Here is a 27,580-nt window from a genome sequence, read left to right on the forward strand (position 1 = left end):
CTCCACAATCCCCGGGGTAGATTACATTAGCCATCATTCCCCACCCCAAACTCCACACACACAGCAACCATCCCTTTTCTAGTGAACTGCTTATGATTTAAATGTTATAATACAAGAGATGCCTCTGTTTTGTGTACATGTCACTTCCTTTGGAACCCTTCTGTGTCACAAAGGGTGTTCAGACGTGTGTGTGTGTGTGTGTGTGTGTGTGTATATATATATATATATATATATATATATATATATATATATATATATATATAGAGCTATGGCTGTGTCTGTGTATATGCATATATATATATATATATATATATATATATATATATATATATATATATATATATGTGTGTGTGTGTGTGTGTGTGTGTGTGTGTACACATCCCGTAGGTGCATATATATATATATATATATATATATATATATATATATATATATATATATATATAGTTATGACAGTTGTACAGATGTAGACTTGTCTTTGTTGTTTCACAGAGTACAGTGCATTCAAGGGTACTGTACATATGTACACAAAGGGACTGTCCCATTTGTTTTCAGTACTGTGGAATACCTGTAGTAGGATGTGCATTATAGACTCCATGCAACATGTGTACAACCCAGATGGCTTAGTGGTACGTCCAGTGACTTCAATATGCATGGTCCAGGGTTCAAGATCTGCAAATCTTGTTGATACTGTCAATTAGGACTGCATAAGACACTTTTAAGTAGGTGTAAATGTGTTTCCATTACAGTAAGCAGCCAGTACACACAGGTAACAGACATGTACAACCCACGGTACACTTGGAATGCCCTTCTTTGGCAATCCTGCTGATGTCACCCACCTACGAATATACCTCTGGGAGTGCTGTAACCCAGTAATCCCCATGATGCGTGCTGTAACTGAGTAATGCTGTAGTGTGTTAAACTAGTTTGATAGGTGTTCTAATCCCAGACAGGTCAACTGCGTGTGTGTCTGCCTGCCTGTGAAAGAAGCAATGCTTTTAGAGTATGCACACTCTTTACAACCCACATGACCACCTTTGGCAGTCCTGCTGACGTCACCCACCTAGAAATACACCTCTAGGACTGTTGTAACCCAGTATTCTCCATAGTGCGTGCTATAACTGCGTATTGCTGTAGTGTGATAAACTAGGTAGGTAGGGGTTCCATTCCAAAAGAGACCAACTGTGTATGTCTCTATCTGCCTGAGACAAACACAATGCTTTTTAGAGTATGCACACTCTTTACAATTCACATGACCACCTTTGGCAATCCTACTGATGTCACACACCTAGGCATACACCTCTAGGATTGCTGTAACCCAGTATTCTCTGTAGCGCGTGCTATAACTGCATATTGCTGTAGAGTGATAAACTTGTTAGGTAGGGGCTCTATTCCAAGAGAGACCAAGAGTGTGTGTGTGTTTCTGTCTGCCTGAAACAGGAACAGCGCTTTTTAGAGTATGCACACTTTTTACAATTCACATGACCACCTTTGGCAATTCAGCTGATGTCACCCACCTAGAAATACACCTCTAGGAGTGCTGTAATCCAGTATTCTCCATAGTGCATGCTGTAACTGCATATTGCTGCAGTGTGATAAACTAGTTAGGTAGGAGTTCCATTCCAAAAGAAACCAACTGTGTGTGTCTCTGTCTGCCTGAGACAAAAACAATGCTTTTTAGAATATGCACACACTTTACATTCACATGACCACCTTTTGCAATCCTGCTAATGTCACCCACCTAGGAATACACCTCTAGGAGTGCTGCAATCCAGTATTCTCCGTAGTGTATGCTGTAACTGCGTATTGTTGTAGTGTGATAAACTAGTGAGGTAGGGGTTCTATTCCAAGAGAGACCAAGTGTGTGTGTCTCTGTTTGCCTGAGACAGGAGCTATGCTTTTTAGAGTATGCACACTCTTTACAATTCACATGACCACCTTTGGCAATCCTGCTGATGTCACCCACCTAGATATACACCTCTGGGACTGCTGTAACCCAGTAATCTCCATAGCGAGTGCTGTAACTGCATAATGCTGTAGTGTGATACACTAGTTAGGTAGGGGTTCTATTCCTGGACATGGCAGGTGTGTGTGTGTGTGTGTGTGTGTGTGTGTGTGTGTGTGTGTGTGTGTGTGTTTGACTGTCAGAGCCTGTGTGGAGGAGGTTGTGAGTGTCTAACCACTGGACATGTTGAGTAGCGGATTTTGTAGTTTTCCTATATGGTGTCCGATGTCACAATGTCCATCTCATGAGGAGTACAGATGTCAGTCAGCCAAGGGACTGTGTTGGCAAGCCATACGCCTACATCTGGCAAAAGGCCTGGTGAACAAAGTATACAACCCTACTATTACCCAGAATACGTCCTGAACCCATGTGTCATACACAAACAAACTTGCCTAGAATATCCCGCTATGTTGCTAGTACCCTGCACATTGATGACAGATAGTAGGCATGGTGTGATTGCAGTGGGCTGCAGAGGGCATGGCACCCTGTACAGCAGTAAAATAGGCACATAATTGCAGACAATGTGCCTTCACTATGTTCCCCACTGGATGCCTGCAACATATGTGGTGCCATCAAATGTGATCCACAGAGGCCATACAATGCCTTACACATGTGCCTTGTATGGACCGATGCCACTGACACCAGGGAATACCTGTATCATGCTATCAATGCAGGTGCAGGGTCAACCTGCTGACTATAAGCAGGTTCTGCCACACTAGGCCAGTACTGGCATATCGGAGGATTACAGTCTGTGTACACAACATGTGCCAGCCAAACCACGTACACCTGTACATGTCATTGTACATTATTGTGGGACATGCACATCCCAGGCAATGTCCATGTCAAGGACTATCAAACACAGACATGGCATGCATTGCAAAGCAATGGCCATACACAATGGTAACCAGGATGTCAGGAAAGTTCATACAATACCCATCTGTGTGGGACATTGTAGACACTACACCCCTCTACCACACTGCACACCATTGTCGGGTGGTGTGATGTCAAGGATTATCCCTCACCCAGCCTTGTACAGCCATCTTGCACAGCCAACCATTACACACCCATGAAGCAATGCACACATGCATTTCAGTACTGGCACCTTGTGCTGCATGTGGGGTATGATGCTCCCAACCACAGTCACTCCCAGTAGAACTTCCATTGGCATACCGACAGATGTCAAACACGTTCACATGCCGTAGCCCATAGAACCTCCGGATATCCCCTGTGGTGCATGTAGTACCTGTGCATTACTGCAGTATGGCAAACTAAGTGGTTTGGGAGTGTATTTGTGAGCCTGGCAAAGAGTGTCAATGTGAGTCCATTAGAGAGTGTGGTTGTGTGACAATGACATCTGTTCATGTGGACAGCCATGTGTGCTACACCTAATGTATGTCTACTATATCTCTGTTGCAGATGTCACACACCAACATATATATATGTTCTTACAGCACACCAATATGTCAGCTTTGTAGCACATGGATTAACTGCATGCACTTATAATAGTAATGACTAGTCAGTCAGAGGTTTGAACCCCTGTATTGGTAGGTGTGTGACAGATGATGCTTAGGTTTTAGTCTCCAAGCCCTTCTCTGATGTACTTTGCCTCTGTCTGTCCCTCTCACACACTCTCTGGTAGATGTGGAGTTGTACACCTGCTCAGCAGCAGCTTGTGTATTGTAAGTGGTGGTCATGTTCAGGTGATGGCCTCTGAACTTATTGTAGTCCTCCTCTAGCTGATTGCATGTGGAACAGCTGTGTTTATGTTCCCATAGCCGTTCTCATGAAAAACACAGTACAATATCTAGGAACATCATGTTGGTGTTTGCTCATGACAGTCACTGTGAGTGGTACCTGGATCTGGTGTTTGGAAAACGGCATCACAGATGATATCTAGATGTTCCTCAAACAATATACTCAGTGGGAAATAGCCTAAAGACAGAAGGGTGATGTGCCAGATATGACTACAGCATATAAGTGTAGCTATGCTTCATTGAGACAACTGCCTGTTTAACAAGTTGTGTGTGGTAATGGCTATTCTGCATGTTTTAAAACTGGCAAGACAGTGCTCTGTTTGTGAGGGACCCCCATCTGTAGGGCCATCTGTGGACTGGTCAGTGTGTGAAACCATTTGTTTGCTGTATTACTCACTGAACACACATCTGTGAACAGCAGGAGCATAGTGTGAGGATTGCAGCCAGTACATGGTGACAGTGATGAGTTACTGCCATCGCATCCCTGATTGGACATATATCACATGAAACAGTGGTATGACATACACTGTCTGGGGTTCTTAGTGACATGCTAATAATGGGCCACTGTTCATAGCTGCAGTCACAAGTCTTCTACACATTGTACAGATGTCATGCAGTATATATGCATGTGTTGTGCTCCCTCTGCAAATGCATACCATCTGTTGTGTTGGGTTGATGGTCATATCTATGCATGCTGTTGTAAGTAATCCTGAATGCTGTTGACTATTACTAAGCCATATCTGTGTTTAAACTGCAACACCCTAGGCTGTATGGGTTTGGATGTCCCGGCAGAACCTGCTGTCCCACTTCAGCTGGCCATGGCACTGGGCACCAGCACATCTGGGGCCCAGCCTTGGACCTCCACCTCTGTTGGCTCTGCACCACCTTCTGGTAATACGGCCACTGAGGATGGGGCTTGCCCCCCCTAGGAGCAGGTCCAAACAGGAACATGTCCACTGTCGTACAGTCCCAGACGTGATGCACAGGGGGCTCAATAAGGGGTTTTGAGGCCAGATGCACCAGCTCAAGGGCAGAGTGTCACATTTACAGGGTGAGGCTGCCCCTCCTAGACAGCCCCCAGCACTGCCACCTTTGCAGCTGTTTTGGTGCAGTGGTGGCTGCCCATGGATGGGGACCTCCATCCCACTGTTTCCATCTGAGGGCTTATGGGCTTGTGAATGCCAAACACCCTTCCCCGTCTGAGGTGTATCCCCCCACATGTGTCCTATACTGACCCTGTATGCTGTCTTGTCTGTCATCCTACCCTACCTATCCTCCAGGAGAATACCTACTCTCCTTCTCCCACATCCCACTCTCACCCTACAGAAACAAAAGGCCAATCAGTTCCTAGAACAACATTTGCCCCATACATAGCTGTGCATTTCACACACGTGTCCACTGGACACATGTAACCCTTTTAATATGCATCACAATATACTCCAGTTGTCCTCACCCCTGTCTCTCAGGCGCACGGTCCTAGTATGCACATGACTCTTAAATATTCCAGGTACACGTGATGCAGACAACCCCATTGTACACACAACACTACCGGTCCCTCTATGGTTACCCCATTTACCTTTATCATGATGATGATGTCGCACACAGCACCTTGCAAGAGTACTGTTCTCACATAATGATTGGACAGGAACTGTTGTGCTAATGTAAATAACATGCACAGAGTGATGTATATGGCCAATGTACAAATGTTTGCGTGTATGACTGACACATGTCTGTCTGAGGGAGTCTTGATATTACATAGGATGACATCACTACATAATACAGGCATTGCTGGTGTTTCCCTTTTCATTCCTTTGTAATGCTTTGTTGTCACATGGGATGTTCCTGATACATCTATATATATGTATGTATCTATATGCTGGACATAAACATTCACACATATATCTACATGATGGAATACATTTCCTATACTGTTGAATGACTGCGCTGGATGATATGTTTGTGATAAGGTCTGATGTCTGTATATCTGCCATGGCTTAGTGGTAAATCACAATAGCTGTGTGTGCAGGGTCTGGTTTTCGAGCCTTGCAGAGGTTGTTTATTTTGTTGCTGGGCAGAACAAGGCCATTGGATATGGTGTTATTAAGGTACATTAAAGCAGTTGTGAGAGGGTGTGCGTGGGTTTGCGTGGTGCTAAGCATTGCTAACCTATGGTTACAGTTTCTTACACTCAGCCTCTACATTGCTTTACCAGTGTAATACTCGCATACTGGCAGCCAAACAGGCTTACACCCGCTTGCTCCCGCACTTGCAAATGCACTGCATTTGGTGTTTGCAACTGACACTCACGCCCCTGCGTGGGAGTGAAAACTATGATATTACCTTGAGATGCCTATTACATCAGATTACATGCCTACAGTATTGGGAATGGCTGCCCATTAGGCGACAGCATGCCGTTCGACTGTACGGAATCCGCAGCCTGTCCACAGTTTGATTCATATTATTGGTGTGTTCCTCTTACAATCTGCACCCATATGGCTAATACATGGGAACTGACACTCTTCAATACAAACAAGTAATTGGGTTTTGGAACACACATCCTTCAGCCGAGTCATGCTACTGTATACCTAATATTCTATCATCTTTCTAAGGTTGTCAGAGGAATATGTGCTTTCTGTCCCTATCAGACCTCTCATACAATTGGGGAAATATACAAACTGAATCAGGGACACGGCATAACAACATCAGGGACACATTTAAATTATTGGTGCTATTAACTTGACACATTGACAGACTCAGAGCATATGAATACACATATTCTGAGGTAAATGATGTTTATAACTCTTAATTGTTGTCGTTATTCATTACGTGTAATTCACCACCTTTCCTCCAAATGTCACAAGTTTTAGGAGGGATTAAGCTGGGCAGAGTTAGAAACCAAGTTGAAATCTGGGACGTTCCTGGAAATCAGGGACAGTTCAGAGGTATGGTCCCTATTTGTTCCCCCAATGGTTTATGTCCTGTCCAGTGGATGTGCTCTTAGGGGTTGAGAGGTATGGGCGTCAGCTATGCCCATTTCAGAATATTATATACATCCCTGGGGCAGTCCTAATACAACTGCACCAGCCAACACCTGCACATCTAGGCCCATAATTGCATACCCATAGTTCCCCTACCTGCCACTCCTCTACAGCACTCATCCTTACTGTGGGTGCAGGTGGGGTATAAACACACCACTACACACTGCCCACTCTCCCCATGTCGGGACACATGTCGTACATTGTGTCAATCCATGGGTCATCAGGCTTGCACAACCTACTGGTCCGTGTACATCTACAGGCTGCTTTGGTAAGTCATTACTGGGACTGCCTCCGATCATTAATTTTTGGTGTCCCACAAGGGACATCGATGTCTATGTTTCAAGATTAGGTCTAGCAGGTCTCTCCCACTGGTAGTATCCTGCCAGTGGTCTGGGAAACAGTGGTGTGTTTACCTTTATTGTGTGTCTGCATGTCTCATCGGCCTAGCTGGGGGGGGTAGGGGGGTTGATGCTACATGTCAGACGTTTGTTTATTGGACCCCTCACCCCCATATGCACGGCCTGTAAACATATGTTACTTGTAACTGCTGTATCATATCCTAGCTATATACATGTGTATACATACAGTCACACACACATATATATATATATATATATATATATATATATATATATATATATATATTTACATTACTATATACAGATATATCTGTATATGTATGCATACATGTATATTTATATTTTGCTGTCTATACACAGATATATATATATATATATATATATATATATATATATATATATATATATATATATATATATATATATCTCACAACAAATGGGTCTATGGGTGTCTGTATATGTATATATTTATATGTGGGTATGTATCTGCATTCTGTCTCTGTATGTATACATTTGTACTATGGAGAGAGAGAGAGGCTTATCTCTATGTCGCTATGGGTAGATATACACACACATACCTCTACATATATATATCTACATCTGGTTATTCTAATCCTTGTCATATAGATTACACTTTGCTGCAGTAGGACTCATAGTGGGTGTGGCTGTTGGGCGATGCCTCTGCCCAATGAATACATTTGCTTACATCCCTAGGGCTGCTCATATAGGCCCACATCAGCCAACACCTGCACACCTAGACCTATAAGCAGCTACGCATAGTTCCCCCACCTGCACCTCCTCAACAGCACCCATCCTTACACTGGGTCCTGGTCTGTTCTGGACACACCACTACACGCTGCCCACTCTCCACTTCACGGCACCCATTTCATACAACTGTCTCGGCCCATGGGTAATCAGGGTTTCCCACCCTTGTATTCCAAGTATGTATACAATCAAGCCAGAATGGTTGGTCTATCACCTTCTTTTGGTATTGGCAATTTTTGGGGTGTCCTGCAAGGGACGCTCGAGTCTGTGTTCCAAGATTAGAATTCACGGGTGCACTGTGTACCCCCTGGCTGTATCCTGTCTGTGGTCTGGGTAGCAGTGGACTCTTTACATTGTTTGTGTGTATGTTTCCTGTGTCTGGCTGGGGGAGGGGTGGAAGGTCATGCTACGTGTTTCATGTTTCTTGCTTGGGCTCCTCACTTCCATTGGCATAGCCTGTGAACATATGTCATTCTTGTGTGCTGTTTCCTATCATAGCTGTATATCTGTGTATATCTAGGCACACACACACACACACACACACACACACACACACACACACACACACACACACACATATATATATGGATATGGATATATATATATATATATATATATATATATATATATATATATATATATATATATATATATATATATATATATATATATATATATATATATATATATATATATATATATATATATATATATATATATATATATATATATATATATATATATATATATATATATATATATATATATATATATATATATATGGGTCTACCTGATAACACCAACCATCAACACGCCAAAACACATGCAACAAAATAACCGACACGAAAACACCAAAAAAAAAAAAAAAAAAAAAGTTCAAAAACACGAAACTTCACATGCCCGACAAACCAAAATCCCGACAAACAACAAAACAAATACCTTTCCCAAAAAACACACACACAACACAAGCACACCAAAAACGTTACAAACTTACACTAAACCCTACATACACAACTATCTATGCACTAACCTTAACCCAAACCCTAACCCTAAGGTCCACACTATCGCACTTACCTTACCTCAAGACCCTAACCCTAACTCATTTAATCTGCCCCTTACCCTCAAGTCCATCACTATCACACACTTACCTTACCCGCACCCTAACCCTAACCCTAACTCACTTAACCCGCCCCTAAACCTAAACTCTGTCACTATCGCACACTTACCTTACCCACACCCTGACCCTAACGTCCATCCCTATCGCACACTTACCTTAACATGTTGGTGTTCTCAGCATCAGGATTCTCAACTGTCGGTCTTCTACGTTGTCGATCTTCCGGTGTCAGTGTTCTCGTTGTCAGTGTTCTTCGATGTCGGCGTTTTCAGGTAGACCCATATATATATATATATATATATATATATATATATATATATATATATATATATATATATATATATATATATATATATATATATATGTATATATATATATATATATATATATATATATATATATATATATGTATACAGATATGTATATATATATATATATATATATGTATATATATATATATATATATATATATATATATAACTATATATATATATATATATATATATATATATATATATATATATATATATATATATATATATATATATATATATATATATATATATATATATATATATATATATATATATATATATATATATATATATATATATATATATATATATCTATATATATATATATATATATATATATATATATATATATATATATATATATTTATATATATATATATATATATATATATATATTTATATATATATATATATATATATATATATGTGTGTGTGTGTGTGTGTGTGTGCGTGTGTGTGTGTGTGTGTGTGTGTGTGTGTGTGTGTGTGTGTGTGTGTGTGTGTGTGTGTATGTGTCTGTAAAGCAATACATACCCCGCGCAAACGCACTTACACATGCTTACTGGTGTTTATATATGCTTGACCTGCTTACTTGTGTCTTATTCATTAACAAGCTCAATGCCAAAAAGTGCATTGTCATCCCCTTTGGTAAAAACTCTGTACCCATGAACCACTAGTATACTTAACACCGAAAGTGTGATAAGAGACTTTGGGACACAGGTGGACAGTAGTCTCTCCTTTGATAATCACATCGCCACAGTAGTCAGAAAATCCTTCTATGTGGCTCACCACATCACAAAAGGTTTCTTATCCAGAAAAAAAAAGGTCATTGTTCCCCTCTACTCATTACTCATTAGACCCATTATAGAGTACAATGTCCCTTTTGGTATGTACCTCACAAGAAATCTACAACAACTGGAAAGGCCGCAGAAATACCTCACAAAGAGGATTACCGGCCTCAAACAGATGCCTTACGCAGACCGTTTCAAAAAACTCCAGCTTTACTCCGTCGCATATCGCCTACTCAGAGATGATCTCTGCCTAACATATAAAGCTATGTCAAACCCAGAGCTGTTGGACATGCTCCACTTAAAGAAATCCCATTCCCTATGAGCTACATGCTCTAGGGACCTAAACCTTGTCACCGCAATAAACAGAACATGTCGGAGGGATAGGTTCCTGTCCCAGAGACTTCCCATACTCTGGAATAAACAACCTATCAATATCAAACAAAGCTCCTCATTAGCACTCTTCAAGAAAAATCTTGATGATTGGATGGGAAATAGGAAATTCACCACGGGGATCACCTCTGTGGCTCTGCTCGACAGTGGCACAGGAAAATAATTTTCTTGGGTGGCAAAAGCCAGGGTACCTTTTTGGCTGGGCTTGTATAGGCCCCAGGGCTGATAGCCTAGTACCTATCTATGAACATATGAACCTATGACACTGACATTTCACTCCAGTTAACTTTTAATTGATATTTTGCAGGTTATACAGTGGACAGATGTTGCAATATGTTCATATATGGATTACTGATGGTAAATGGTATGTGATACAGTGGGATTTGGTACGGGAATGTCTGTTCATTAGGGGGTTGCTCTAACCAATACACTATTGCTGTGCTGCTTCATTTGCATATATACCCATATACCTATGGCTCCTGGTTTTCCAAACACACACCCCAACACCTCCCTAACACTGCTGTCATCAATTCTCCAGTCTGATTTGCAGTGTATCCACACCACTACATATTGGCCACTCCCTACTCCTATAGACCCATCCTATTAGTTGACTCACTCCATGTATCCTCAGAACTCCCAAACATTTAGTCCACAAACACTGGTAATATGAGCGACCAAAAGAATACTATTCGCAATTTTTGGGTTGTCCCACATGGGACACGCATGTGTTTATTTCAAGATTAGACTCTATACTTCTTTACATCCTTACTCCCATTAACATGACACTACAATAAATTAATATGCATGACTATGTGGTAACGCACAAGTTACACATGAGAGCCTAATTATGTATGTGTTCGGCGTATTTCTTTTACAAATAGACTGGCTTAGTAATTGGCGTTGCCATATCAGGCAGATCACAGGAATGATTGCATGTGTGGGAAAGTCCTCACATTTGATTATTTTCAGCACAGCACTGACTTTGGACATTGTACACACTTCTGCATTTTAGCAGTTTCGTTCCGTCCCTCTTCTGCACAACCTATTATTCTATCTACTGTCGAGGTTTGTAAGGGCACATTCATGTTATTTATGTCTCCAAATGGAATGAATGTCTTACAGAGAATGCACTTCTACATATTGATGTCTGCATGTGTCTATGCATGCATACCTATAACGAACTCACTGACCTCCACGGGGCTGTCCAATTAGAACCAGCCCATCCAACCCTGGCACGCCTGGCTCCATAATTTCATACCCATAGTTCCTCCACCCCTCCCGTGTTCAAAATACATGCATACCAAACATTATCCACTTGTTATCGCAGCCATGACACACCTCCACACATTGCCCTCTCCGGAGCATTAGGGGCCCTACATGTATGTTGTCCCAACCCATGTATTCTCAGGTTCTCCCACCATTTAGTCTTTGAACATACTTGCCCTTGCTTGTGTAATGGTCATAAGGCCAAATGGTCTATCAGTTTTTAGGTAGTCCCATCAGGGACTACCCTCTGTGTGTAAAGTAGACTTAGCAAATCAACAATGTTACTCCCACTGGTAATATAATGCCTGTGGTGTGAGTAGCAGTGCTTTGCTCACTCCTGCTCAGCTGGAGATGACATACACTGACAGCACTATATAATACTGGGGTTACTGTTGATTCCCTTCTCATTCCTTTTGTATGCTTTATTGTTACGTCGTACTTTCTTCATAGCTATATATGTATATATATATATATATATATATATATATATATATATATATATATATATATATATATATATATATATATATATATATATATATATATATATATATATATATATATATATATATATATATATATATCTGTATATACTTATATACATTTCCTATGCTGGGCACAGCTTAGACCTGCGCAAGTGCACTCAGACTTGCTTACTGGTACTTATATGTGTTTACTGTTGCTTATTTGTGCTTACACCTGCTTACTAGTACCTTATTCATTATGATAGTGCCACTTTGCTTTTATTATATTTGTTAAATATCTCATGCGATACTCTTATGTCAGTTTTACAGCAAAACGACATTCATTCCACATGGAAAATGATATGTGCTATTGTTGGGCTCGAACCGTGAATGCCTGTTTGATAGGCGGATGCTCTAAACACTACACTATTGACATGCTGATTCCGCATGTTTTTCTCTATTTGAATTAATATGATGTGTAAGCTACGCTCGGCGGAGGGCAGCGATGTGCAGACACACTGCGCTTTGCTTACACCTTCGATATTGCTGCAATTCAAATGTATAATAGGGACACAGGGACAGGGAATCTAATTGTGACAGTTCTAGGAACAGGGTTCTACATTCCACTACGTGCTTGTGTGTTTACTACTTCAATTTTATTTCACTGTTCATGGACACTCTTGTATGCTTAGCATACATTTCGGTATCCACGGACACTGACTTATTGACTTACTATTAAGGGCGGGCTCTACTAGTAGGCATAGTAGGTTTTGCAAGTGTTGGGGCATGTTTACGCCTCCGTAGACTACTTGTACACGCCCCCTGCACTCACACACGTTTCCTGTGCACGTCGAGGGTGCAGCAGGATGCCCTCATACATATTCATATGGTGCTGCTGCGCCATCTGTAGTGAGGACGCTTGGCACAAGGCTAAAGCCGTCCTTGCGCCGAGCTTCTTGAATCCCAGGGAATGTTTTATTATCATCTAGTAGAGAGTCAAGTTTCTCATATGTATGCATTATCACATTTTTTAATACAAGATGCATTCACTAAACTTGTTTGTCTAGAGCCACTATATAATGCTTTATTTATAACCAGAACTAATTAGCTTTTCTCAGCTACCTTGATATTTAATTTATTCTAACTTTATGCTACTTTATCATTCTACAGTGAAGTTATTTACCAGTCCCTGTGAAACTGAATTAAAAAATATTAATCTTGCCGTTGTCCTGTGTCATACAGGTATAAAACTCTGCCCATGACCTAGAAGGCCCAGGTTTTAATTTGCAATCCAGGCACTGAAAGGACAGCAGCAAGAGATGGTGGGAGTGAGCAACTGACCAGCCATCCTTGGCAGTGGATAGGGCTATGCGACAGTGTACCACTGTACCTCTGATGTTAACCAGAGGGTTGAGGTACTACAGATAGCAGCAACCACTTGGGCTGGGGGCAGGTAAAGGTCCTCCCTTAGGGAGTCCTTTATGGCAGTAGGGATATCATGAATGACCATGACCACCAACTGCCACACGGATAGGTGTTTGGTAGCAACTATTTCATTAGAATGAAATCCCACCTCCATTCCTCACTTGCATCTCAGTGAGGAAGAAATGAATGGGCTAAACGATTCTCACATGATTTAAGAAACAAATGGGCTGTATGACTCGTCTCACTAGGATCCTGAAAAGAATAGGCCAAGTCTCTCCTCACTGGAACACATTGGTTGAGAAAGCAGCAGGAAGGGAGGCATTTAACTATTTAATTTTTCCTGACTTTTTTTTCTTTCATTGGCTATTTCTTGCATTGACTGCATTAATTTATGCACTTGCTTTTTGCTTGTTTTTGTATATCCTTAGATGGCTGTGGACAGGGTGCTTCTGGTGCTACAATGTTACGAAGATTGGTTTCAGTACATCCATTTGGATTTTCATTTCACTGAAATTTTATTTTAGTTATTTTTCCTCCTTTGTGGCAGAACTTCACTGCCTTCACATTAGACTAGCAAATGTAGTATAGGAAGAGAGGTGCTGTATGATTGGCTAGTTATGGGAAGGTAGCACAAAGCAATGCTTTATTATCGTTACAGGAATTCAGTGAATGTAGCACAGAAGAGGGGGAGGAGTAGAACAATGTGTATAAAGAGGTTATTGCTTGAACACAAGACTAATAACCATTCTTTGGGCAAGGTTGTCACATGCTACAATACTCCTTTCACATAAAGCTAGTGATGAGATATTAGAGACAAAACATATGTACAGGACATTACTGCTTTCATGCAGTGTTAATGAATGGATGAACTAGAGTGAGATGATTCATGATGACATTATTTTCATGTAAATATGTAAAAATGTTAGTGTTTTTATAAAAGGTTAAGGAAAGCAACATTCATAGGTTCATAGCACTATTTTACTACATTTAATTAAATGCTGAAAATTCAGTGGTCTTAAAGGTAACAAAACCATTTAGGTTTTGATGAAAGACTGATATGAATACAGAATATGTAATTTCTTTCCATTAAATATCCACAATTTGGATAATTTACAAATGTTTAGTAAGACCACAAGTCATGTGAGAAAGAGGAAATTAGAGGTCTGGTAACTTAAATGGACTTCTCTCTTGCCTTATTTGTTTGTTTGTTTATTGGTTGCTGATCTTCCAATCACTGTGTACCTTATTTTATATGCGAGACAAAGTCCTCATCACACAAGGAAGCAAAAGACAGCCGAAGTCAGTGGGCGTTCAAGTTCCAAGACCCATTTTCTGACATTTATGACAGTACAAGCATGAGGATACAAGACAAGATTGTTTTTTTGCTTCTTTGTAACTCTACTGACAAGTGCCAGGACCTTCCCTGTCATATGACTCACATACTCACTTACTTTACTTTTAAAGGTATACTATATGAGGAGATATCTACCTGTTTTGGCTCCAGTTGTCCAGTCATGCACAGCATACAGTATGTTAGAGATGCTTCAAATTCCAATCACACCTGAGCATAGCCAAGTCTGCAACACTGTAATTTATGATGCCACAGGCTGCTTTACTTGTTGATCCTCACTTCTCATCTGCCTGACATCAGACATACCCTCTTCTTCCTAATAGGATGAATGAGCAAGCCAGAAGGGACTAAATTTCATCCTTCCTGGCTGGATTTCCAGCATGTGAGTCTGCTTATGCCAGCACAGCTATCTGTAATTTTGTAAAGAATTATATGTCATTTGTATATCAAACTGAGTCATACAGTTGCTTGTGTTGAAAAATGTATTTGTAAATCTGCTTGTGTTAAAAATGTACCAACAGTGTGCTTTGCAGGACAGAAAAAGAAATATACATGTATTATTGTAACTGTTTAAATGGATATGTTTTAATAGAGGATACTGGAAGAGAAGAGGTTAATGTCAATCCACCCAATTCTGAAAATAGTTTGAAATTTAATTTCCTGGCTTAGGCCATAAACATTGTATCTTGCAGTTCTCAAGGCAACCAGAGACAACATTTCTGTACTAGGAAGTTTTCTGCATTGTCTTTGGGGTGAGCTAATTGCTACTCTGGAAGGGTGGAGGTTTGAAATTATTTTATGACTTCCAGTAGCTGGAGCAGATCTTAGAATTTCTAGTCTTTCCCTCAACTAGACAGAAATTCCTAGAACTACATACACTCCTCTCAACACAGCCCCAAACAATTCTGGTCCTCCATAAACTCCATCCTCCACACAGGTAAAGTCAGTACCCCTCCTCCTAACATCCCTCACTCCTCAGAAAATATTGCTACCTCATTCAGCACACACTTCACACAAACCATACTATCACTAGCCAAACAACACAACCTCCAACCCACACCTTCAACTAGTAATCTCCTCCTGTACCTACCTCCAACATAAAAAACTCTTAACTAAACTTAAGCCCACCAGATTAGCAGCAGACAACCTCCCAAGTGAATACCTACAAATCACAGCTGATGCTCTGGCATCTTGATTAACCGATCTCTGTCAGAACACTTTGGAAGGTATCACATATAATTTCCCTCCACAGAACTAACCAATTACTGCCCTATAGTTATTCTCTCTCCACTCTCCAAAATACTAGAGAGATGCATACACTCTCAGGTCTCAGACTACCTCCTTACTAACAACCTCGTTTCCAATACTCAGCATGGTTTCCAACCAAACCATAGCACCACCACTGCCTTACTCTCCTTTACTAACACTATCCTTCAGCATAAAAGCAATGGCTATCTCTCCTCTGCTACTTTCCTAGACCTATCTAAACATTTGACATGGTCCCACACAAACAACTTATCTCTGTCATCAATAACCTATCCTTCTCACAATCGGTCACCAACTGGTTTCAGAGTTACCTGTCTGACTGCCAACAATCCGTTGTATGGCAGAATGACATATCTCCCCAACTACCTGTCTCCATAGTGGTTCCCCAAGGATCCATCCTTGGACCCCTACTCTTCTCTGTTTTCACCAATAATCTAGCCTCTGCCACCAAACATGGCACACTCATACAATATGCAGATGACTCAACCATCATCTGCTCAGCCCAATCCTACCGAACTGCAAAAAGTCACACAGGAAGCCTTTTCCTCTGTTGAAACTTGGTTATCCGATGCCCAATTAATACTCAACCCAAACAAAACTAAACTACTCATTTTCCAACCCACCAAACATACTCAAAACAACTCTCACTTTAACATCACAGCAAAAGACAACACCACTATATACACAACTGAACACACCAAATTGCTAGGAGTGGAAATAGATAATAAACTAAAATTTGACATTCACATATCCTTGACCATAAAAAAAGTCCACAATAAACTTATACAGAAATAAGCAACTTCTCACGAAAGCAGCAAAGATTTCAATAGCAAATTCCCACCTTATCTCCACCCTACTTTATGCCTGTCCAATATATACCAACCTAAGGCAATGCAATTTAAACAAGCTAGAGACCTGCTACAACAAAACAGGGCATCGTCACCACTGTCTCCCACTTGCTAAACTGGGCTGGCTTGAACTCCCTCACCTCCTTCAATGGTATCAACACTCATTTGCCCACAAACTAGTAAATCATCCACTAAATTTCCCATCCCTCCAGAATCTACTCCAACCCTATTGCACCACCAGACTACTAAGATCCAGCAACAAAAATCACTTGCAGATCACAAAAGCCAATAACTCTGCTGGTGAAGCACTATTCTCTTGTACCATAGCCAAATTATGGAACTCCCTCCCACCCACAATTACCTCCATACCATCATGCACTCACTTCAAAACTTTACTAAAAGTGCACCTAAAAACATGCTGGCTATGCCCTTGCAACTCCCACTCTAATATCACCCTCCCCATCCAACCACTACCTTTTTTTCCACTCCACTAACTACCTTGATTGTAGCAAGCTCAGATGCTCATAAGCCAGTACTTATTATACAGCAGGAACTTCTTCTTGTAACATTTGTTAATGTCTGTTATGTACTTCACAGATAAAGATTCTAGTTGTCTACTGATGTACTATGTTCTTCATCTGTAAATATGTTGTAAGTAATTGCTATGTAAATTGTTAATCGCTATGTAATCCAATGTAACTACTGTCTGTTTATTTCAACTGTGGAGCTTTTCTCCCCGGGCCTCCGCTGAAAATGGACCTACGTCCAGTCGGACACTCCCGGTCAACAAATATAAATAAATAACTAAATAAATAAATAAATAGTAAGGTTTTGTGTGTGTGTGTGTGTGTGTGTGTGTGTGTGTGTGTGTGTGTGTGTGTATGTGTATTATTGAGACATATGTGCTAACCCTTGACAGCTTCTACACAAAGGGGGTAGCATGGGAACCAGAAGTTAGAAGACCAAATGTATGTGATGTCATTCTATAATTCATCATTAAAAATGATATTTTAACACTAGGCAAAAATGAAGTCTCATTGTAGTCTGTTTTTGGAACCTGACAGAGAAGGACCCCTCACCTACCTCATCTTGCCTTGCTCTAATAAGTGAACCAGGGAATAGTAATTATTTAGATCAGTCAGAAAAATATAGTGAGATTAGTTAAGTTCTGTTTTTCCTGTATCTGTGTGAATCTATTTGTCTGGGTTATTTGAATATTTCCTGGGAGCTTAAACTCTGGTGTTTACTGTAAATAGATATTTAGTATTTTCATGTTATTTTCTTATTTATTATTAAATATGTTTAAACTTTTCATTGTGGCTGGTATTTTAGAAAATAGTTTAATCTCATTGGATCATAGAAGGTTACTTGGCTAATGGCCCTGGGGCCCTTACAGGCCTAGCCAATAATTTATCCCCAAACCTCAGTCAGCACCTTTCTCTGAGAGTGCTTATATATATATTTGGTGACAAGCTCTGGCCATTCCAGAAAGCCTTGCTGTTGGTCAAACTATCATTTGCATTAATATTAATTTCACTCAGTATAATTGGGTACCCTTGCAAGAGCCTTAGAGTAGCTAATAAATCTGTGCCAGCCTTTCCCAGGCGTGTGAGTGTGTGTGTGTGTGTGTGTGTGTGTGTGTGTGTGTGTGTGTGTGTGTGTGTGTGTGTGTGTGTGTGTGTGTGTGCGTGTGTGTGTGTGTGTGTCAGCTGTTTGATTGGAGCAGGGACACGAAGCACTGGTTTCATAGAGAGGGTGCTGCAGAACTTGGCCTGGACACTCAGCTGAGTTCTCAACTCTATATCTATGCCAGTGGCGAGTCTTATTGCTGACTTGCATGGAGACAGATAGAGAAATCCAGACCCCAGACTGAGTGTGCTCTTTGTGTGCTTTTACGGGAAATTGTGCTTGTTGCAGAGAGCTGCATCTGGAAATACTGAATATATCCATTTTTGTTCCAGGTGAACATCCCTCTCCAGTACCAGTGGTGAGGATTCAGAGTCCTTGATTACTGGCCCAGAGTAGGGATGTTACAGTCTTAGTGTGGTATTTTTTAGGGTGATGGTTCCAAACTCAGCAGAAATATTTAATTCTTTTTCATTTTGTATAGATCTTTAATTGCACATATAAGCACAAATACAGATTTATGTGTATGTATAAAACAAAGGCCAGATGGTAGAACAAAAAAGGTAATAGTAAGTGAAGTACGAAAATGGATCAGAACTAAGTGTGTGTATCTTTTCATGATCTTCATAAGTGTGCTTGCAGAAGGTTTGGAAGTAAGAAGCCTGCATTTCTCCCCAATGTCACAAAGACACCCATCAGGTCAGTATATAAAAATGAGTAGTAAGGATAAAAAAGGTACTTGGTCTGCTTAGAAGATTGATCTGAATCACAGCTGATTCATTGCAAATGAAAGCAAAATAAGGAATCTGGGAAACAAATCCATGAAAAGAGCATAATTTACAACATATATCCCCCCCATGTTTTAGAACAGAATTTTCACACCAATTGTATAACGATTATAATAAAATCCTTGTGCCTCACGATGCTTACCTCTGATCAATTAGATCCGCAAACTGACTTTTCTGCCAGTATCATCTGTAAGGATGGCAGTACCCTCCTAAACCCCTTCCTATAGCAAGTTCCATTTTGGTGGGGGTTAAAGAGAGTGCCGGCTCCACTTGCAAAATGTATTATTACAAATGGCAATTTTTATTATGTTTTCATAATAGTTTTTTCCGGTTATCATTTTGTTACTAGCAGAAAATACCCTTGCAGATACATTAACAGTGACGTGTAACTCAGACTTCTTAACTAATGCTGTTTGTTCCAGAGGGAAGGGGATACTAAAACTGCACAAAGAAAAGGAATACAAAACTGAGACATAACATTAACATGTAAAACTGAGAGTACCTTGAGACAGTCACATTAAATTAAGGGCACTGGGACACTGGGATGCACATAGTAAAGGCTTTGCCAGCAAACGATAGTAAATTTTATCTCTCCCTATGTATGCTTAGTGAAACCCTACTTAGAGTAGAATATGCATTTCTGGTGTCCTAATATTTGCACTTACATATAGAGGACAGAAGCAGTTCACATGATAGCACCAAAAATATTGAATGCTGTGCACTAGACATTAAGGTAAAACATCTACAACTATTCAGTTTATACCATTAAGGGTGATTAAGCAACCTGTGATATACCTCAGTGACATCACTGGAGTCTATTTGAGTATTATTCAAAAGAACTGTAAACATGCAACAAGGCACACTTTGAAGATACACTGTGAGAGCAAAATGGGCAAGAAGGGCATTCATTGACTGGAGTAAACTTTCTAAGGAGGTAGTGGATGGTGGTGCAGCGGTTAGCGTTGCCACCTCACAGCAAGAGGTTCTCCGGTTCGATCCTCAGCTGGGGTGCCTTCTGTGCGGAGTCTGCATGTCTTCCCTGTGGTCTCGTGGGTTTCCTCCGGGTGCTCCGGTTTTCTCCCACATCCCAAAGACATGCTGTAGGTGGATTGGACACTCTAAATTGGCCCTAGGTGTGAGTGCGTGCATGTGTGTGCCTTCTGTGGAAGGTTAGGCTGGCAACTCGACACTGTAAAACTCCACTGCCAGTCATGAGCAGACAGGTGATCTGCTGTAGCGACCCCTAACCGGGAAAAGCCGAATGAAAAAGAAGTGGATCAAAATTGTTGAATGACTTTAGCAAAGACAGACAAGCAGAACTGTTAAATAGACTGAGAGAAGTAAACATGTATTGAAGATGATGCAAGGTTTATCCAGCAGGCCAGGAAATTACCACAGCTGATAGTCCAGGTCATGGTGCCTTTATCTGTTGCCCAACTAAGTTTTATAAATGCAGAGATGGGAAAGACTGCAATGATTTGCAAATAAGCTTAATACCTACTGAATGGAATTTTATTCTTCCAGTCACCAGCAGATGTATAATTCAGGTTGTCAGTTTATTTAACAGTTTTGATAAATGGATACAGATCCTTTTCAGCAACTTCTGATGTCTAAAAGGATCCGCTGATCTAAAATATTTTGGGCTGCCCCTAAAATGAATCTTAGCTAGTTTCAGCAGAGGATTATAATAAAACTACAGAAACTTCGAAACTAGTATTCTTTCACTGAAAATTACAATAAAAAATAATTTTCCTCTGTTTCCTTGTGAACAGTGTTTTAGAAATATAATTCCAAGTAAAAGCTTTTCAGGCTATATGAAGTCAAATTACTTGTCACTTCTTTAGACTTCTTGTTACGCTATATAATTTAGGACTTCAATAAACGTGGGCTGGGCATTCAGTTGAACAAAACAGATAATGCTTCTCACAGAGAGGGGCTTTCAAATGGAGAAGCTGTCTTGAATAAATGCCAGTAGAGTGAACATATGGTTTGAAAAAACAAAATCATCCTGGCTCTTCAGACATTTCAACCTTTAGTTTATAACACTTGGGTTGTGTGCCAGGATTGTGGTTTGTAAACCTCTCAAGATAAGGATCAGTTTCACAGCATTCATTCAGTCACATAATTAACTTTGCTGCCCATACCGGCAAAATTCAGGAAGGAAGTACTGCTCAGATGACAGTAAACTTTCTGTGTGTACAGGTTAATGTGCTGTGTGAACTTACCTACCAGTTTTTGTACTGCGTATTTAGCTTTTTTCTTTTTTTTTGTAGTACAGTTTTCTTTTTTTCTCTGTGTTTAAGGTTATTTGTGGACACTAATAAGCACTTTTACTATTTTTGAACAAAGTTGTACTCATTTCTGCTATCTTCAGTCTGATCAATGGCTGAAATGATGAGTACTTATCGTATACTGCAGGATGTCTGTGAATACTTGGGAAAGCCAAGCTCTGTGCTTCTGGGACTCGGTGCCCTTTATATCTGCTTCTACTGGAGATGGGTGCCAAAGGTTAGTGTGTGCTTTTTACTTGCTATATTTATTTTTCTGAGTTTGGTAACTAAATAAATTAGTTGAGAGCAGATCCCTTTGTATCACTGTCCCCATATTAACAGAAATATATAATCACAACCACAAAATGTGGCATACTGGATGTACCAGTCTGTTGTAATCATTACATAGTATGTTATATGTGTACCTGCTGCACTGGACGACAGAAGGTGTATAGAGAAATTAGCAATCAGGTTTTATTTAATTCGATGCTAAATTATTTATACATATAAATAAATTGAAGCATACAGTTTATATTAGTAGTAAGACAGTTTAATATTCTTGTGTGATGCAAGATGGAAATTGGCTGGGCAACTTTTGACTTGCTCCTGTTTTGGCAGAGACCAGACCTCTGGGAAGAGTCACACTATACATTACCATTTCCTTTACAATATACTGTAACCCAAGTTTTTCACTTTCTCTAGGTCTCATGAGACAGCCTACTGATAGATGGCCTGATGAACTATCCACAGGGTTTGGTCCTGAGCAATCACTTAAACTTCTGAGGGACAATCCAAGTGCATAGTTTAAATTCTAGGCTGAGAAGTTGATGATACTTCATAGATAGTAGCTTGTGCAGTTTCTGAAATGCTATACACAACCATCAAAGAACCTGGCAATATGGTGCAAGAGGATAGCCAGGGTATCTCTACTAACGTGTGTTTAAATGGGCTGGATTGGTGCTTGGTATACTTAGCTGGACAGCAGCAAACTGTAGGCAGTTCTTCCCCAAAACTAGTGTGAATTAAGTGAATAAATATTAACAGTAGATGAGTTTCTGTTTGCAGACTAGTGAGGGATTCATTTCATCAGGTACCCTCTGCACCCACTGATGAGTTAAGAGCTTACCATTTTATTGGTGCTGTGCTGTATTCCAAAACATCTTCTGAGAACTCAGGTGTTCATGTCCTCACTGTTCTTGGTTTATTTTGAAGGAGACTTCAGTAACAGATTCTAGAGTAATAGAAGAGAACATTATCTGCTTGTAATACAAGTCCATGAAGTACTGAAACAAGTTTTAAGTAAATCACAATCAAAGTAGCATATCCAGAATTCATTCTTGATGAACATTTGGAGATGGACAAGACTTCCTTATGGGAAATGTTTCAGGATACTCAAATAATTTAAATGTGATTTGGTAGAAAATGTTTGTCTTTCCATTAAATGGTCAAGATAAAACACACTATGTGAATACCAACATACATATGGGTAATTGCATTACCACATCAGATACTACCACCTGTACAGGATTCAGAGGTTCTTACTAAGCTTACAGCAAGGAGACTATCCAGAACCACAGCCATGTCACACTGTACTGATGGGATATTAATGTATAGTCAACTACCCAGTGTACCATTCATGAGGATTTTAACACAAAAGCATAGAAAGTACTAACCCAGTACTACAGTGGAAGTTAATTTATAGTTTCATAGTTTAGTTTCATAGTATAGTACTAGGTTATCTGCCCTAGGGCATTTGTAAGCCTAGCCATAGTGATGTGGCTTTTGCCACCCCATGAAATGGTACAAAAATGTACAGAATAAAATTAGAATACTGTGCCTCTGTCTAGTAGTGACACAATGAAGGTCCCCTTATATAATATAATTAGTTTACTGTGCCCCTGTCTAGCAGTGACACAGATGTGACCCCTGGGGTAAACTTACGATCTCCCATCCACTCTTCAAGATTTCTCTTGAAGAGAGTCAGTGAGGGGCTCTGACTAATACGAACTGGGATCTTGTTCCAAAGCATGGGAAGCCTCTAGGTTATGAATCTGTCCCTCCAGCATGTCCTATTCTTACTTGTGCCAAGGTTTAAGTCTTTAGCTCTCGTGGTCCTGATGGATTTGGATCTTTTGAGGTGGAGCATGTCCATCAGATCCTGATTGGACATGGCCTTGTACGTCAGGCAGAGATCATCTCTGAGCAGGCGGTATGCTACTGAATAGAGCTGAAGTTTCTTTAGTCTGGCAGAATAAGACATATGTTGGAGACCCTTGATCCTCTTAGTGAGGTACTTTTGTGGTCTCTCCAGCTGTTGCAAATGCCGGGTGAGGTACATACCAAATGGGGCATTGTACTCAATCAAGGGTCTGATGAGGGAGGAGTATAGGGGTACAATGACATCCCTGGATCTGGATGTGAATCCCTTCATGATGAGGTGTGCAAGGTAGAATGTTTTTCTAACCACTTTGGCAACGTGGGTGTCAAATGAAAGGTCGCTGTCGACTTGGGTCCCTAGGTCTCTGATTACTTTTTCCGTACTCAGTGGGTTGCTGTCTATGTGATAATTTGTGGGTACTTTGTTTTCCCCAAAGGGATGACTATACATTTTTGGCATTTAGTTTAAGGCCGTGACTCGGCACCAGTTGTCCGTTTCTGTGAGGCCTTTTGTAGGATGTATGTGTCCGCTGGTGTATCGACTATGGTGCCTAGTTTGCAGTCATCTGCGAACTTTGTCAGCCACAACCCTCCCATGTTTGCTTTAACATCTGAGAAATAAATGCCGAACAAGAGGGGTCCCAGGACAGATCCCTGTGGGACACCACTTGTGACTGGCTTTGAGTCTGAGATTGCTCCAGCGATTTTAACTTTATGGGTTCTGTCCTTTAGCCAGTTTGCAACCCATCTAGTGACATAAGGGTTTACGTTTAAGCTGTTGAGCTTATCTATGATGTCTGAGTGGGGTATTGTGTCGAAGGCCTTAGCCAAGTCCAGGTAGGCTGTATGGACTGCTTTGCCCTCATCAATGGCTCTAGTGACTGTTTCGAAAAAGTCAACCAGGTTCAAAAGGCAGGATCTGCCCTTTACAAAGCCAAACTGGGTGGGGTCAAGTGTCTATAGGTCCCCTATGTCTCTGTTTATGAGTTCCATAATGATTCTTTCCATAGCTTTGCAGACCAGGCTGGTTAAGCTTATGGGGCGGTAGTTTCCAGGGTCTGTAGAGGTACCCCCTTTGTGGAGTGGGACCACTGTTGCTGTACACCACTGTTCAGGTACATATCCTGAAGTAAGGCTAAGGTTAAATAGCATTTTTATGTGTGGGTTTAGCTCCTCTTGGAGTTCACGTAACACGCAACCCGGGATACCGTCAGGTCCCATTGATGCTGTGTTTTTAGCTTTGTTTAGGGTGGTTCTCACTTGGACATCTGAGATGACAGGGAGATTACATTCAGCTGGGATAAGTATTTCTTCTTTTGGGGGTGAGGGAAGGGAGAAATTTGCACTGAACCTGTCAGCCAGAATGTTGGCAATATCTGTGGGTTCAGTGTATTTTTTGTTGTTGTGAACTAACTCTGAGCATATCTGAGGGTTTCCGCCCAGGTTTCTAACATAGCTGAAGAAGGCTTTGTGGTTATCTTTAGTGTCCTTAGCGATTTTTCTCTCAAAGTTGGCCTTGGATGTTTTTATGAGAGAACGTAGTTTTCTGCTAATGTTGATCAGAGATGTCTTCCCTTCATGGGATTTTGCTCTGACGTGCAGTAGCTTCCTTCTTTTGTTATACAATTTGTTAATGGCTGAGGTCCACCAGACAGGACGCTTGCCTTTGGTGGAGAGTGACTTGGATTTATTTGGGATTGCATGATCCATGCATTCTTGGAGATGTCCATAGAAAGCATTTGTGAAGGATTTGGCATTGTGGGATGTGGTATCCACTGGCACAGTGGGCTTAAAGGATACCATCTCAGTCTTAAGAAGAGTGAAGTCTGCTTTTGAGAAGTTTTTCACTGTGGTCTTTTGTGCTGGGGGTGGAGGTGGGATATGTATATCCAGGGTGATTAGTTTGTGGTCAGATCTCAGTAGTGAGGGGTATACTTCCAGTGTGGAGCATTTTGTCCCCATGTTTGTGATGATCAGGTCTAGTATATTATCTCCCCTAGTGGGAGAGGTGACTAGTTGTTCCAGTGCATTTGAATTTATGAATTCCAGGAACCTTTGGGCTAGGGTATCAGGGCTAGAATAATGTACACAATCTATGTTTGGGTAGTTGAAGTCTCCCAGTATGATGGTATTTTGTGATACATTCATATCCTCCAATGTCTTCAGGAAGGCTGAGTGGGGTTCCTGAGATTGGGAGGGTGGTCTGTAACATGCTACCAGTTGTATAGCAGTTTTGCCTATGGTTAGTTGCACCTGTATGGTCTCTGATGCTTCATGTGTTGCTACTAACCTGGAGGTGTGGGTGTCCTTGATGAATATGGACACTCCCCTCCTTTGTGGTTCGCCCGGGTTTTGGGGCGAAAAGCATGATACTGAGGTATAGCCTGGTAGCGCTGGGGTGCTCTCAGGAGCCTTGAACCAGGTTTCAGTTACTGCACAGGCGCCGATGTTCTCCATGCTGAGGAGTGCATCAGTGCCTGCATCTTGAGATTTAGACTTATGGCGTTAAGCAGCATTACCCTTAGTTTTTTTCCATTTTTGTTTTCTAAGGAGGTGGGTTTGTCTTTTGAGCCTTGCCTAAAAAAGGCACTATGGGGGTGGCAAGAGCCTTAGCCAATATCCGGAAGCCCAGTGGTGACGGGTGTAAGCCATCCCTTGCGTAGCAGCATGGCTTGTCCAACATGTCATCCCAGGCAGACAGACATTGGATCCCCTTAGAATGACACCAGTACTTGAGCCAATTATTAAAGCTGATCATCTTGTCTTTGTATTGTGGTATCATTCTTGGTGAGGGCAAGATGCTGCTCAGGGTCAGGGTCATACCAGCCTGGGCTACATAATCGGAGAGCTCCTCTATGTCTCTTTTCATGTAGTCCAGGGAGGTATGTCTCAGGTCATTTACGCCAGCATGGACAATGACGGAGTCATATTTGTACTTGCTTTGGAGTGACTTGAGTGCGTGTGTTATGTGGCGGATCCTAGCTCCCGATAGACAGCTCACAGTCACCCTCTCCTTGTTCAGCCTGGTCAGTGGGACATCAGTGTGTCTGACTATAGAGTCACCTATTACTAGTGTATCAGGCATGGTGTTTGGCCTTAAGGGCTGTGATTGGTTGACACACTGATTTATTGAAGTATGTGTTGCATGTGTTTTGTTTTGAGGTGGTGGATTTTTGGATGTCTGCTTTGGGAGCCTCTGTTGTTTTGGTAAGTTTTTTATTAGAGCCTCCGAGTATGTCTTTATGTTTTTATGTGTTTGGTTTGCAGTTGTGGTAGGTCTATGTGGGACTGGGATTGTTGTGTGTGTGGTTACCATCTCCTCCTGTCTGGTCATGCCAGCCCTGAGTTGAGAGAGTTCAGCCTCCAGTTTGGCTATATAGTTGCATCTCTCACATGTATTTGTGTTTGTTGGGAGGAGGAGAGGGTTGTCTGTGTACATGAGACAATTGTAGCATTGTCTCAAGATACCCAGATTGACCAGCTGAACTGGAGAGGACGCCAGTAATCTACCACTCGACATGCTAGAACAGTATAAGGGAGTGCTGTACCTTTAAGGGAAGTAGATATTCACAGGGGTGGTAGGTAGATG

General features: G+C 41.0%; 1 protein-coding gene across 1 annotated transcript in view; it reads left to right on the forward strand.

Annotated features, from left to right (window-relative positions):
* The first annotated feature begins 21,740 nt into the window (after positions 1–21,740).
* Positions 21,741–27,580, forward strand: part of LOC122794867 (protein ABHD1-like) — a 406,644-nt gene continuing 400,804 nt past the window's right edge. Inside the window, exon 1 of the mRNA XM_044063466.1 lies at positions 21,741–22,072. Coding sequence (XP_043919401.1) covers positions 21,947–22,072 — 126 coding nt within the window. The 5' untranslated portion in view covers positions 21,741–21,946. The remainder of the gene's footprint in view (positions 22,073–27,580) is intronic.

Source organism: Protopterus annectens, chromosome 2.part1 (assembly GCF_019279795.1).
Source record: "Protopterus annectens isolate FY-2018-M chromosome 2.part1, PAN1.0, whole genome shotgun sequence".
NCBI classification, from domain to species: domain Eukaryota; kingdom Metazoa; phylum Chordata; order Ceratodontiformes; family Protopteridae; genus Protopterus; species Protopterus annectens.